Source organism: Oncorhynchus nerka, linkage group LG19 (genome assembly GCF_034236695.1).
Source record: "Oncorhynchus nerka isolate Pitt River linkage group LG19, Oner_Uvic_2.0, whole genome shotgun sequence".
NCBI classification, from domain to species: Eukaryota; Metazoa; Chordata; class Actinopteri; order Salmoniformes; family Salmonidae; genus Oncorhynchus; species Oncorhynchus nerka.
Genome location: NC_088414.1, coordinates 4,685,909 through 4,700,057, shown reverse-complemented (window position 1 = coordinate 4,700,057; position 14,149 = coordinate 4,685,909). Strand labels below are relative to the sequence as shown.

The window sequence follows — 14,149 nt, the reverse complement described above, 5'->3', positions numbered from 1 at the left end:
ATTCAACTACATAGAGGTCCTCAGTCAATCAATTCAACTACATAGAGGTCCTCATCAATCACATTCAACTACATAGAGGTCCTCAGTCAATCACATTCAACTACATAGAGGTCCTCAGTCAATCACATTCAACTACATAGAGGTCCTCAGTCAATCACATTCAACTACATAGAGGTCCTCAGTCAATCACATTCAACTACATAGAGGTCCTCAGTCAATCACATTCAACTACATAGAGGTCCTCAGTCAATCACATTCAACTACATAGAGGTCCTCAGTCAATCACATTCAACTACATAGAGGTCCTCAGTCAATCACATTCAACTACATAGAGGTCCTCAGTCAATCACATTCAACTACATAGAGGTCCTCAGTCAATCACATTCAACTACATAGAGGTCCTCGATCAATCACATTCAACTACATAGAGGTCCTCGGTCAATCACATTCAACTTCAACAATCACATTCAACTACATGAGGTCCTCAGAGGTCCTCGGTCAATCACATTCAACTACATAGAGGTCCTCAGTCAATCACATTCAACTACATAGAGGTCCTCAGTCAATCACATTCAACTACATAGAGGTCCTCAGTCAATCACATTCAACTACATAGAGGTCCTCAGTCAATCACATTCAACTACATAGAGGTCCTCAGTCAATCACATTCAACTACATAGAGGTCCTCAGTCAATCACATTCAACTACATAGAGGTCCTCAGTCAATCACATTCAACTACATAGAGGTCCTCAATCAATCATTTCAACTACATAGAGGTCCTCAATCAATCACATTCAACTACATAGAGGTCCTCAGTCAATCACATTCAACTACATAGAGGTCCTCAGTCAATCACATTCAACTACATAGAGGTCCTCAGTCAATCACATTCAACTACATAGAGGTCCTCAGTCAATCATTTAAACTGCCTGAGTGGCACCAGTACGCCTAGCTGCAGTGAACTCTACATATTGTTCCACAAATTAGGGGCAAAGAAACTAAACGCAGATTTTCCTAAATCTGTGGAGACTGAAGGGATCTAGTCTAGATCTATCTATCCATTCCTATGAACGTGTTTGGTAACTTATTATTCTTACCAGAATGAAGTTTCATACGGACGGAGTCTCTGTCAGATTGCTTTGTCAATAAATAAGAGAATGCAGCTCTCTTCTTGCAGAAAGATCCATCCCACATCTTCTACAGGCAACTACATAGAGGTCCTCAGTCAATCACATTCAACTACATAGAGGTCCTCAGTCAATCACATTCAACTAGAGTCCTAAAATGGTCCCCTCAGTCAATCATTCAACTACATAGAGACTCAGTCAATCACAGGATGATAAAACGTATTGCTGAATGGTAGACTTGCATCCAAGGGTTTTAAAAAGGTTGCAGCATGTAAACATCACCACCAACATCCAATACAGGGAGAAAGTGTTTGAACAATGTTCCTACTAAAGGCATCATTCATTTCGATATAAAAAAATGATTGGATTTTAGCTTCTTAGTCAGATTTTTTTTAAAATATGCGTTACGAAGGATAACTTGTCATCAATCCAGACACACAGGTACTTATACTGAGAAACCAGCTCGAGTTGGGCTCCGTGTATAGAACAGATATGCAGGTCCTCAGGGTCAACATTTTGTGACCTAGGGAACAGCATGAGCTTGGTTTCACTTGTATTTAACACCAATTTAGGATCTGTAAGTGATTTCTGAACGGAATCAAAGTCATGCTGAAGTTCACAAATAGCCTGCTGCACTGAGGTGGCACAGGAACACAACACTGTGTCGTCTGCATAGAGATGAATAGCCTGCTGCACTGAGGTGGCACAGGAACACAACACTGTGTCGTCTGCATAGAGATGAATAGCCTGCTGCACTGAGGTGGCACAGGAAAACAACACTGTGTCGTCTGCATAGAGATGAATAGCCTGCTGCACTGAGGTGGCACAGGAATACAACACTGTGTCGTCTGCATAGAGATGAATAGCCTGCTGCACTGAGGTGGCACAGGAACACAACACTGGGTCATAGAGATGAATAGCCTGCTGCACTGAGGTGGCACAGGAACACAACACTGGGTCATAGAGATGAATAGCCTGCTGCACTGAGGTGGCACAGGAACACAACACTGGGTCATAGAGATGAATAGCCTGCTGCACTGAGGTGACACAGGAACACAACACTGGGTCATAGAGATGAATCATGCTGTGTCGTCAGAGATGAATAGCCTGCTGCACTGAGGTGGCACAGGAACACAACACTGGGTCATAGAGATGAATAGCCTGCTACACTGAGGTGACACAGGAACACAACACTGTGTCGTCTGCATAGAGATGAATAGCCTGCTGCACTGAGGTGGCACAGGAATACAAAACTGGGTCATAGAGATGAATGGCCTGCTACACTGAGGTGGCACAGGAACACAACACTGTGTCGTCTGCATAGAGATGAATGGCCTGCTGCACTGAGGTGGCACAGGAATACAACAGAGATGAATAGCTGTGCACTGAGGTGGCACAGGAATACAAAACTGGGTCATAGAGATGAATAGCCTGCTGCACTGAGGTGGCACAGGAATACAACACTGGGTCATAGAGATGAATAGCCTGCTGCACTGAGGTGGCACAGGAACACAACACTGGGTCGTCTGCATAGAGATGAATGGCCTGCTGCACTGAGGTGGCACAGGAATACAACACTGGGTCATAGAGATGAATAGCCTGCTGCACTGAGGTGGCACAGGAACACAACACTGGGTCATAGAGATGAATAGCCTGCTACACTGAGGTGGCACAGGAACACAACACTGTGTCTGCATCCTGCATAGAGATGAATAGCCTGCTGCACTGAGGTGGCACAGGAACACAACACTGTGTCATAGTGAATAGCCTGCTACACTGAGGTGGCACAGGAATAGAGATGAGATGAGCCTGCTGCACTGAGGTGGCACAGGAATACAACACTGGGTCATAGAGATGAATAGCCTGCTGCACTGAGGTGGCACAGGAACACAACACTGTGTCATAGAGATGAATAGCCTGCTACACTGAGGTGGCACAGGAATACAACACTGTGTCGTCTGCATAGAGATGAATAGCCTGCTGCACTGAGGTGGCACAGGAACACAACACTGTGTCGTCTGCATAGAGATGAATAGCCTGCTGCACTGAGGTGGCACAGGAATACAACACTGGGTCATAGAGATGAATAGCCTGCTACACTGAGGTGGCACAGGAATACAACACTGGGTCATAGAGATGAATAGCCTGCTGCACTGAGGTGGCACAGGAATACAACACTGGGTCATAGAGATGAATAGCCTGCTGCACTGAGGTGGCACAGGAACACAACACTGGGTCGTCTGCATAGAGATGAATAGCCTGCTACACCGAGGTGGCACAGGAATACAACACTGGGTCGTCTGCAATAGAGATGAATAGCCTGCTGCACTGAGGTGGCACAGGAACACAACACTGGGTCATAGAGATGAATAGCCTGCTGCACTGAGGTGGCACAGGAACACAACACTGGGTCGTCTGCATAGAGATGAATAGCCTGCTGCACTGAGGTGGCACAGGAATACAACACTGGGTCATAGAGATGAATAGCCTGCTGCACTGAGGTGGCACAGGAACACAACACTGTGTCATAGAGATGAATAGCCTGCTACACTGAGGTGGCACAGGAATACAAAACTGTCATGTGCATAGAGAATAATTAGTGTTTCTATGTTCTTAATATACAAAGTGAACAATAATGGACCCAAAATCAAACCCTGAGGAACACCTTTTTGAACCTCAAGAAATTCTGATTTTAACCCCCTCTATCAAGATGGCCTAAGCTCTGTCGCTAAGATATGACTGGACAGTAAGTCCAGGTGCGACAAAACTAAGGACTGGTTTTGTTGATAGCAATGTCAAGAAAGCCGAGCAGTGCTTTATTACGGACAAATCTCTCCATCATAGCTACCATTGCAGCAATATGTTGACCATGACCGTTTACAATCCAGGGTTATACCAAGCAGTTTAAACTCAACTTGCTCAAGTTCCACATCACAAGATTTATTTTAAACGGTTTGTCCCCAATACAAATGCGTTTCATTTTTGAAATAGCTTCTTGTCACCCATTCTAAAACTTACTGCAGCTATTTGATAAGCATTGCTGTGATTTTAATTGCTGTGGCCCAATCCAGTAGATGCAGGTCACCTAAACATGTGTAGACCATGAGGTAGTAAGAGGTCCTCTTTATTGCAGTCCTGCTGTGCATCAGTTACTGAGAAGTAAAATCTTTAACATCCGATCACCCAAAAAACCCAGAAGTCACCATAGTCAGCAACGTACCATCAGATAAACCTCCTGAATGTATGGTTAGACAAACCTCTTGGTTACTGGGAGGGTCAAATCATTAATACCAGTCACATTTTCTATTTGGTGGAACCATTTACAAATATTTGGGAGAAGTGCTTTTACACCTGCATTGCTTGCTGTTTGGGGTTTTAGGCTGGGTTTCTGTACAGCACTTTGAGATATCAGCTGATGTACGAAGGGCTATATAAATAAATTTGATTTGGTTCACGCCAGCTGTGTGATATACGCCAACCAGGGAAGCAGTAACATGCTTTTGTCGAGACCTCATTTGGGTTGTTGAGTAACTTCACATTACCAGAACAAAACCCACCCCCGGCAGTGACCATGCAGTGCCATATAGAAGGGTTGTTTAACTTCACATTAGCAGAACAAAACCCACCGGCCCGGCAGTGACCATTTGTATGCAGTGCCATAGACGGGTTGTTGAAGTTCACATGCAGTGAAATACCTTCCTTGCCCTTCCCCAACAATGCAGTAATCAATATCAGTAGTATACAGGGTCAGTGCCAATACCACTTTTACAATGTGGAGGGATACTGGTGTGGTAGTTATGTATAGGGGTATGGTGACTAGGCATCAGGGTATATGATAAAGAGTAGCAACAGCTACTATGATGATGGTATCTGAGTGTGTGTAGTCAGCATGAGTATGTATGCACAAGTGCGTGTGTGTGTGTAGTGTGCAGAGTCAGTGATAAAAGACAAGGTCAAGGAATATAGCCTGAAGCCATTTTGTTAGCTATTTAGCAGTCTTATGGGTTAGGGATAGCAGCTGTTCAGGGGCCTGTTAGTGTCAGACATGCTCCGGTAGCGTTTGCCATATGAAAAACAGTCTACGGCTTGGGTGGCTGGAGACCAACAAGTCCAGGCCTTCCATTCACACCGCCTGATAAGAGGTCCTGGATGGCAGGGAACCCAGCCCAAGTGATGTACTAGGCTGTCCTCACCACCCTCTGTAGCACCAAGAGATTAATGGTGGTGCAGTTGACATAACAAGCAGTGAGGCAGTCAGTCAAGAAGCGCTCAATGGTGCAGCTGTAGAACTGAGGATTTGAGGCCCAGTACCAAACCTTTAACATTCTGAGTGGGAAGAAGCACTGGTGCACATTGTTCACGACTGTTTGCATGTGGACCGCTGAGTCCTTAAAGATTTGGACACAGGAACTTCAAGCTCTCGACCCACACCACTGCTACCCTGTCAACATGGATGTACCCCAACCAAAACCTGGCATCAAGAAGATATAACTAGCCACCTAAAATCCCCCACATGGCACCTTAATTGTTGCCAACCATCCAGAGTCACAACACAGCCTTCTGCCCCATTGAAGTGTGTGCATCGTTTGTGACCTCAGCTCACTGGTCTATACTGGAGAAAAAAAAGACACTTAAAAAACGTACACATTTGATCCACTCTTACTCAATGACACACAGTTAAGGAATCTTTTGCCACTTTATTCAGAATTTGCTAAACAAATGTGGTCCTGATGGAACAATCCAAAAAATAAATTACAAAAAGCCAAATGAAACTAGTTCAAGACAGGACAACCCGTTCGGTAAGGGAGAGGAATGGTTAAACAAAACCTCACTTCAAGGGAATGTTTCTGATTACGGGGAGGGGAGAGGTTAATGCTTAGAGCTGTGTGGAGGGAGGGACCAAGGGACGAAAACCTCACTTCAAGGGAATGTTTCTGATTACGGGGGAGGGGAGGGTTTAAGGGAGGGATAGAAGGAAGGAGAGCTGTGTGGAGGGAGGGACCAAGGGACGAAAACCTGAAAGCTGGGTGAAAGGAGGCAGGGTGGGAAGGAGGGATGAAAGCAGAAAGAGCGAGAGGGAGGGTGCTCAGAGCTCTCCACAGTCAGCGATGACGACCTTGGCGGAGCATTTGCCACTGCTTGAGCCCTTCTTCTCCATGTTAGCGATGATGCTCAGCCCCTCCACGACCTTGCCGAACACGACGTGCTTGCCGTTCAGCCTACGGAGGGAGAGAGCAAGATCAGTGCCTCTACGGAGTAGTTCCTAACAGACAGAAGTCATCCTGAGGCTTAGGGCAACCAGGAACACAAAATATGTTTGTAGTCACAGGTTGTGACAATCATGGACTTATGGGTAAGGATTATTTGTTAGTCAAATAACGGGCGTCGCTATAACCGTTCAAAACACTTTCTCCGGTCCTTCTGGCACTACAGCGGGGCCATTGGGTAAAGTATACTGAACAAAACCGACTTTAAAAAGCAGCATGCGACAATTTCAAAGATATTACTGCGTTACAGTTCATAAGGAAATCATTCAATTGAAATCGATAGATTAGGGCCTAAATTAATCTATTTCACATGACTGAGAATACAGATGCATCTGTTGGACAGATCGCTTAAATAATTAAAAAGTGGTGAGGATCAGAAAAGGAGTCAGCCTCTGGTGTGACCATTTGCCTCATACAGCACGACACGTCTCCTTCGCATCGAGTTGATCAGGCGGGTGATCGTTGCCTGTGGAATATTGTCCTATTCCTCTTCAACGGCTGTGCGAAGCTGCTGCATGTTGGGTGGTAACTGGAACACGTCGACCAAGAGCCTTCCAAACATGCACAATGGGTGACATGTCTGGTGAGTAGGCAGGCCGTGGAAGAACAGGGACATTTACAGCTTCCAGGGATTGCGTACAGATCCTTGCAACAGGTGACGGCGGCAGATGAAATCCACAACAATGGGTCTCGTCACCATCTTTATCGATGGCAATTGTGCTCATTGTCCGTAGCTTTTGCCTGCCCATAACATACGCCCACCGCCACTATGGGGCACAACGTTGACAAACTGCTAGCCCACAACACCATTACACGTGGTCTGCAGTTGTGAGACGTAAAAAAACTACGCTGAAGCAGCTTATAGTATATAAATTAACATTCAATTATCTGGCAACAGCTCTGGAGGACATTACTGCAGTTCGCATGCCAATTACATGCTCCCTCAACTGGAGACCTCTGTGGCATTGTGTTAACAAAACTTTACATTTTATAGTGGCCTTTTGTCCCCAGCACAAGGTGCACCTGTGTAACAATCGTACTGTTTAAATCCGCCTCTTGATATGCCAAACCAGTCATGTGGATTATCCTGCAAAGGAGAAATGCTCACTAACAGGAATGTCATTTTAATGACATTGGAGAGAAGCTTTGTGCATATTGAATTTCTGGGAGATTATTTTTTATAACCTTTTTTAACTAGGCAAGTCAGTTAAGAACAAAGTCTTATTTTCAATGACGGCCTAGGAACAGTGGGTTAACAGCTCATGACACCAACATTTGACATGTTGCATTTATATTTTTTGTTCAGAGTAAATCTACTTTAAGTAGTTATTTTATCATTTTATATCTTATCAGTCTTCAGCCATGATCAGCTACACAATTACTGTACCAGACCCACCATTGGTAAGAACATATTCACAGACCAGTGGTGCACTGCCCTGAAGGGCACTACTTTACAGTTGTTGGCCACATCACTAGTGAGGATGAGTCTTAGTTTCCGCAGATGGTGTGCGCATGTATCAGAGAGAAACCGTTGAAGGGTCTGAGGCATGTTGGGAAAGGTGGACAGCATCAGTTGTGTTACCATTAGGCAGTGTCGGCACAACCACAAGGTTAGGAAGACCAGATAAACATCACTTGCAGAGTATGCATGTAAATTATTCACTAGATTTCAAATGAACCAGTCTCACCAATCAGTGTCAACTTTGTGTGTGTGTGTGTTGTGCCCCTCACCAGTCGGTGTTAGCAGTGCAGATGAAGAACTGGGATCCATTGGTGTTGGGGCCAGCGTTGGCCATGGACAGACAGCCCATGCCCGTGTGCTTCAGGGTAAAGTTCTCGTCGGGAAACTTGTTGCCGTAGATGGACTTGCCCCCGGTTCCATTGTGGTTGGTGAAGTCACCACCCTAGGGGAAGGCAAAGCGTAAGGGACATCGTTTATTTTGTACAGCTTTCCGCTTTCTCTAACAAGGCCACTTGTTAGGCATTTGAGGCATGTTGGGGACTGCTTCAGTGTTGTCGCCATTAGGCAGCGTCATCACAACCACAAGGCTCAGAAGACCAATGAATAATATGGCTGGTAGGGGCCCAGCATTGGGCCTGGTTACACCAGTCAGATGTAAATCAGATCAGGGCCCATATTCAGAAAGTCTCAGGGGATAACTACCAATCTAGGCCCCCCCCCCATGTAATTCATTATTCTCTAAAAGGCAACTGATCCTAAATCAGCACTCCTTGTCTGAGACACTATGAATATCAGTGCAGAAGCACTCGTGAGTTTAGTCTGGAAACAGTGACCTAGATTCTGCTGCCAACCACCCAACCCCCCCACTCACCTGGCACATGAAACCGGGGATGATGCGATGGAAGCTGGAGCCCTTGTAGCCGAACCCCTTGTCCCCGGTGCACAGGACACGGAAGTTTTCTGGGGGGGGGACAGGTACCTTGTTATGATCAGCGATGTGTGCATAGCTGCTTAAAGCGGTATTTCCAAATGTTGCCATTGAGGCCCTTTAGCAACTTCCCCAGAGTCAGATGATCTTTATTTTATATCTCAGTGTCCACTATGACTAGCATTAGCACAATGACTGGAAGTCTATGACTAGCATTAGCACAATGACTGGAAGTCTATGACTAGCATTAGCACAATGACTGGAAGTCTATAGGTACAAATGCTAGCAACTTCCCCAGAGTCAGATGACCTTGGATATATCTCAGTGTCCACTATGACTAGCATTAGCGCAATGACTGGAAGTCTATAGGTATAAATGCTAGCATGCCGATACCACCAGCTTCCTTCATACTGGACAGAGACAAAACTGGTAATCCACAAGTTCAGCAGACTCTGGGGAAGTAGTTTATTAAGGGCCTCATTGGGATTTTGGCAAAAGTATCCCTTTAAAGGCTGCAGGAAGTCAAAATAGTGGTTCTGTGCCTGATCACTGATAGGTAGACCAGGGCCACTCAATGCTACTTAATTACAAACAGGAAGCAGCCTCGCATCAGCTGTTGCATTGTATATGATATCTGATCACGCAGCGATGTGTTATTCTCATGTAGAGTAGATGGATCTGAATGCATCCTGCTGGCCTTTGGGGACCAGGGCTCACAGATAAGGTGCCATTGAAGGGGGTGAGAAGTGTGGGGAAGGTTGGACAGCATCAGTTGTTGCCATTAGGGGTCATTCCAACCACAAGGCTTGGAAGACTATCGTGAGATAATCACTTGTAGAGTGTGTGTTTGTTAATTATTCAGGAATTGTCAATCATTGAAGCCGTCTTACCTGCAGTCTTGGGGACCACATCAGCAAAAAGCTGAAAGACGAGGAGAGGGTTTTTCATTAGTATACTCAATCAATGAAGGGGAAACAGCATGCAGATCAATGGAGGTAGAGCTCAAGTTGTCACTAAAGAATAACATGATTATAAAATCAGGGTAATAAAAGACTACCGCTAAAGTATTGAACACAGGACCCAGAGCAGACCGAGTCTAACCCGCTTCGGTTCTAGGTGTTGCTTCTAGACTTGTTCTGTTCCAATCTAGAACAACTCCCATGTGAGAACCACGAGACAGTAGGCAGGTTGCCATTGACTAAGGTTAATTAGACAAACGCAACATCAAATTGTGACTTGTGTAATGGAATCAGCAGATAGAGAAATTCTAAAGAGCAACAATTTCTGTTCAACAGGGATGGATCTTTTGACCAACATAATTCTGACAAATGAAAGTGTTCTTCCAATAAATGAATACTATCGCGTAACTATAAACTCTACTCCACATTTCATTCTAAATGCCTCCTGCTTGCAAAATGTGCAAAAATCCATCTATAAAAATAGTTATATGCAGGACGAGGATTGTCCCGACTTTCTCAAGAATGACTGAATTGCTTACTTTTCTGGTAAGCTGGCAAGTTTAAACCAATTATTTCAGCTCTACAGGTGTCACCATAGCACAGACCTTGATGTGTTCCCACAAATATTAGATTATACATTTACATTTAAGTCATTTAGCAGACGCTCTTATCCAGAGCGACTTACAAATTGGTGCGTTCACCTTATGACATCCAGTGGAACAGCCACTTTACAATAGTGCATCTAAATCTTTTAAGGGGGTGAGAAGGATTACTTTATCCTATCCTAGGTATTCCTTAAAGAGGTGGGGTTTCAGGTGTCTCCGGAAGGTGGTGATTGACTCCGCTGTCCTGGCGTCGTGAGGGAGTTTGTTCCACCATTGGGGGGCCAGAGCAGCGAACAGTTTTGACTGGGCTGAGCGGGAACTGTACTTCCTCAGTGGTAGGGAGGCGAGCAGGCCAGAGGTGGATGAACGCAGTGCCCTTGTTTGGGTGTAGGGCCTGATCAGAGCCTGGAGGTACTGAGGTGCCGTTCCCCTCACAGCTCCGTAGGCAAGCACCATGGTCTTGTAGCGGATGCGAGCTTCAACTGGAAGCCAGTGGAGAGAGCGGAGGAGCGGGGTGACGTGAGAGAACTTGGGAAGGTTGAACACCAGACGGGCTGCGGCGTTCTGGATGAGTTGTAGGGGTTTAATGGCACAGGCAGGGAGCCCAGCCAACAGCGAGTTGCAGTAATCCAGACGGGAGATGACGAGTGCCTGGATTAGGACCTGCGCCGCTTCCTGTGTGAGGCAGGGTCGTACTCTGCGGATGTTGTAGAGCATGAACCTACAGGAACGGGCCACCGCCTTGATGTTAGTTGAGAACGACAGGGTGTTGTCCAGGATCACGCCAAGGTTCTTAGCGCTCTGGGAGGAGGACACAATGGAGTTGTCAACCGTGATGGCGAGATCATGGAACGGGCAGTCCTTCCCCGGGAGGAAGAGCAGCTCCGTCTTGCCGAGGTTCAGCTTGATTATTGCATTCTATGGCCGGGCATACAGAACCACCACCAATTTATTATGGCGCTGATTAAGGATCAGTTGGGCTATATTCTATTCCTGCCAAGTGTCAACCACCTGTGAAACGTGAATGTTGACATAGGCCCTTTACAACATGCCTTTCCCTCCACCAGGTTCCAGCCGACAGCCACTATTCTCACTTCCCTCCTCCAGCCTGACACACCCCAGTACTTTTCCACTCCTTAGATGAGGAACAACTTAAGGAAAAAAGGAAGTCACCATTGCGGTCATCAGGCCAACGCTGTAGAGGCTGGTCTGAGGTCAGTTTTGAGTCTCAAATGCCTTAATGTGGAAGGTAAAGATTTAGGGAGCATAGACTTCTCCTGGATCTGTGATTTTGCCCAACCTCTGTACTACACTAGGCTGGATAGGCTACAATGTTTAGTTTAGCAAGCAGCACCAGAGCTACTGGCATCATGGCCTATGGGTCATAAACAATGGAATAGTCTGCACGGCCACGTGCTCCCTCCCAAGTGATGACAAAAGGCTTGAAGATCAAATTGTCAAAAAGGAATCAAAAGGAAATGCGACAATCACCAAGTACTCCAGTACATTTTGCTATTTGGAAGCTACTGTGTAATGTTTAATCTTAAAAAGGGAAAGGCAGATTAGAGTTTTATCATCCTGGATTTCGCGCTGGCATTAAATGATTTTCGTGTGCGCCACAGCACCTAGTCAACAAAATCTGAGATTAATACCATTCACAATATCCTTACTATTTAGGAGGGAACGGGCATCCTGGCTCTCTAGTGCCACATGCTGTTTGAATGGAAAACATGATTGCAGTAGCTAACAGCAGCAAGGTTTTACCGCATAGAGAAATGCCAGGCAGCTGAAAATGTATGACCTTTACAGCATATTTCATAACAATAAACAGTTAAATAACGTAACACCGCAGTACATTTGGTTTGCAGAGGGACCCTGGTCCACATTCTCCCTGGTGCCTTAGAATGCTAATGGAGATGGGTGAATTACCAGATTAATCAAGTCATTGATCGAAGCCAATACTTTGATTTGGTGCAATGTGCATTTGAGGTACATTGGTTCCCGGCCTTCCAACCCCACATCCCTTCTTTCTCAAAATGGCATCTGGCGCGATGAAAAAAAAAATATGCTGAAAATGGCGACTGGTTAAAAATGGCATGTCCGGAAAACGTCAGTGAAACAGAAACTAACGTTATCTAGCCATGTTAATATAAACAACTCAATTGACAGCGCGCATTTTGGAGTTCCAAGATCGCAGTAATCGAAAACTTTGGACAAGACCGTTGTTTTACGTCACGATTTAGAAACCGATAAGAAAATACCAAAGTGAAACGTAAGAACAGCAAAAAAACAAACCACAATCAGTGTGGAACATTTTTGCAGATCAACTGAGGTTGGAGCAAAATTGGGGAGCTTTCAATGAAACGAAATACAATAGCAAGCTAACATGAACTAGTTAATCAACATGTCAAAGATGAAAGCACGTGGACCGGAGTCTGACAGCATCCCGGTTGCATGCAACTACCGCGCAGCTAGTTAAAGCAGACCCGAACGAGAATTAAAGCAATAATTTTAAAGTTAAAAAGCACCTTTACTCCCAAACAAGACGAGTTCTACTCCTTACCTCAATTTCAATCCTGCCGGCGGCGGAATCGCCGATAGTGATGTCGAAGAAAACTCTGGGGTTAGGCATGATTGGGATGAAAGCTTTTTAATTTCGTGACAATACACAAGAACAGGCCAAGTTTACTGGACTGTGCCGCAGCTGACTCGGAACAGAAACACTGCTGTGTACACAAAATATATATGTGCACCCCAGGGAAGCCTCAGGAGCCAATGCAAACCAATTAGAAGACTGGGACCACTGAGTGGCATGAGTTTAAACCAATTAGATGTCTCGGGGGGAATAAATTAGAACAATGGTCCCTTCCCTGCACGCCGGTTTGATCAGCGAGGTTTGGGGACGTACTCGTGATTGGCTCATTATGGTGCATACAAATGACGATAACACATACTGCCCAATGTCCTGCCAGGGAAAGTCTAGGCGTGTACTGTCGCTGGCTGGATTGTACAGGGCGTCTCCCGCGGAATAAAATCGCCACTATGGCTCAAATATAAAACTGAGGTACTTAATGGCATTGTATGGCGCAATGTATACGAACTGGCAAGTGTTTGTCTTTTACCACTGGACAAAGCGCTCGTGGAATGTATGCGGCATGATCACGAATTATTGCAGGTTTAATAAAATACACCGCTATTTTGTATGTATGCCGGATTAGCAAATGTTGTATGTGTGTCTGGGTAAACTACCGTGTGTGGGGGGCACGCCTAAAATGTTGCGGTTGTATCGTGTTGGTAATATCTAGATGGGATGCAGTTGATCAAATTTACGCTCAAGTTTTGTTTATTTGCATTTTAGCTAACCTTAACCTGCCGCTTAAATTCTAAACCTGCAGTAGAAATTAAATGATGACAAAAGCTGGATCCTTTCTAGCCATGGCCAATAGAAGGGTTTTGTTTACTTTTGTGAAACTGATGTCGCTGGTAATTCAGTAATTCATGTGTAGTCATTTGTATTTTTTTTTGCTTCATTTATTTTATGCTTCATAATAAAATATATATTTTTTGTAGCGATGTCCTGTTTTGTGTTGTAATATATAAAAAAGGGATGCTGCTAATGTCAAAGTAACAGGTTCGAGTCGCGTCAGAGTACATTTTTGCATTTTAGCAAACCCCAAACCGTTTCCTAACATAATTTTCCTAACCTGCAACATACATTCTCATAACCTGCTACGAAGTGTCATTGCTGCATCCTATCTAGACAAAACCTGGTTTCTGCTCTCTGGTTCTGCTTGCACATG

General features: G+C 45.0%; 1 protein-coding gene across 1 annotated transcript; it reads right to left on the bottom strand.

Moving 5' to 3' along the window:
• Positions 1-5,805: 5,805 nt before the first annotated feature.
• On the bottom strand, positions 5,806-13,087 carry ppiab (peptidylprolyl isomerase Ab (cyclophilin A)). Its single transcript, XM_029689157.2, has 5 exons — positions 12,913-13,087; positions 9,676-9,706; positions 8,729-8,817; positions 8,127-8,299; positions 5,806-6,347 (listed from the first exon to the last, which is right to left on the bottom strand). Exons 1-5 carry the CDS (start codon positions 12,979-12,981, stop codon positions 6,215-6,217), a joined length of 495 nt encoding a protein of 164 aa, XP_029545017.1. The 5' UTR covers positions 12,982-13,087; the 3' UTR covers positions 5,806-6,214.
• Between the last annotated feature and the right edge of the window lie 1,062 nt (positions 13,088-14,149).

Excerpts from the sequence above, each read along its gene's own strand:
- ppiab (XM_029689157.2), bottom strand. The coding sequence starts at position 12,981 with ATGCCTAACCCCAGAGTTTTCTTCGACATCACTATCGGCGATTCCGCC. Across the intron at positions 8,818-9,675 it reads TGTGGTCCCCAAGACTGCAG|AAAACTTCCGTGTCCTGTGC; the intron begins GTAAGACGGCTT and ends TCCCCCCCCCAG. Across the intron at positions 8,300-8,728 it reads TCCCCGGTTTCATGTGCCAG|GGTGGTGACTTCACCAACCA; the intron begins GTGAGTGGGGGG and ends GCCTTCCCCTAG.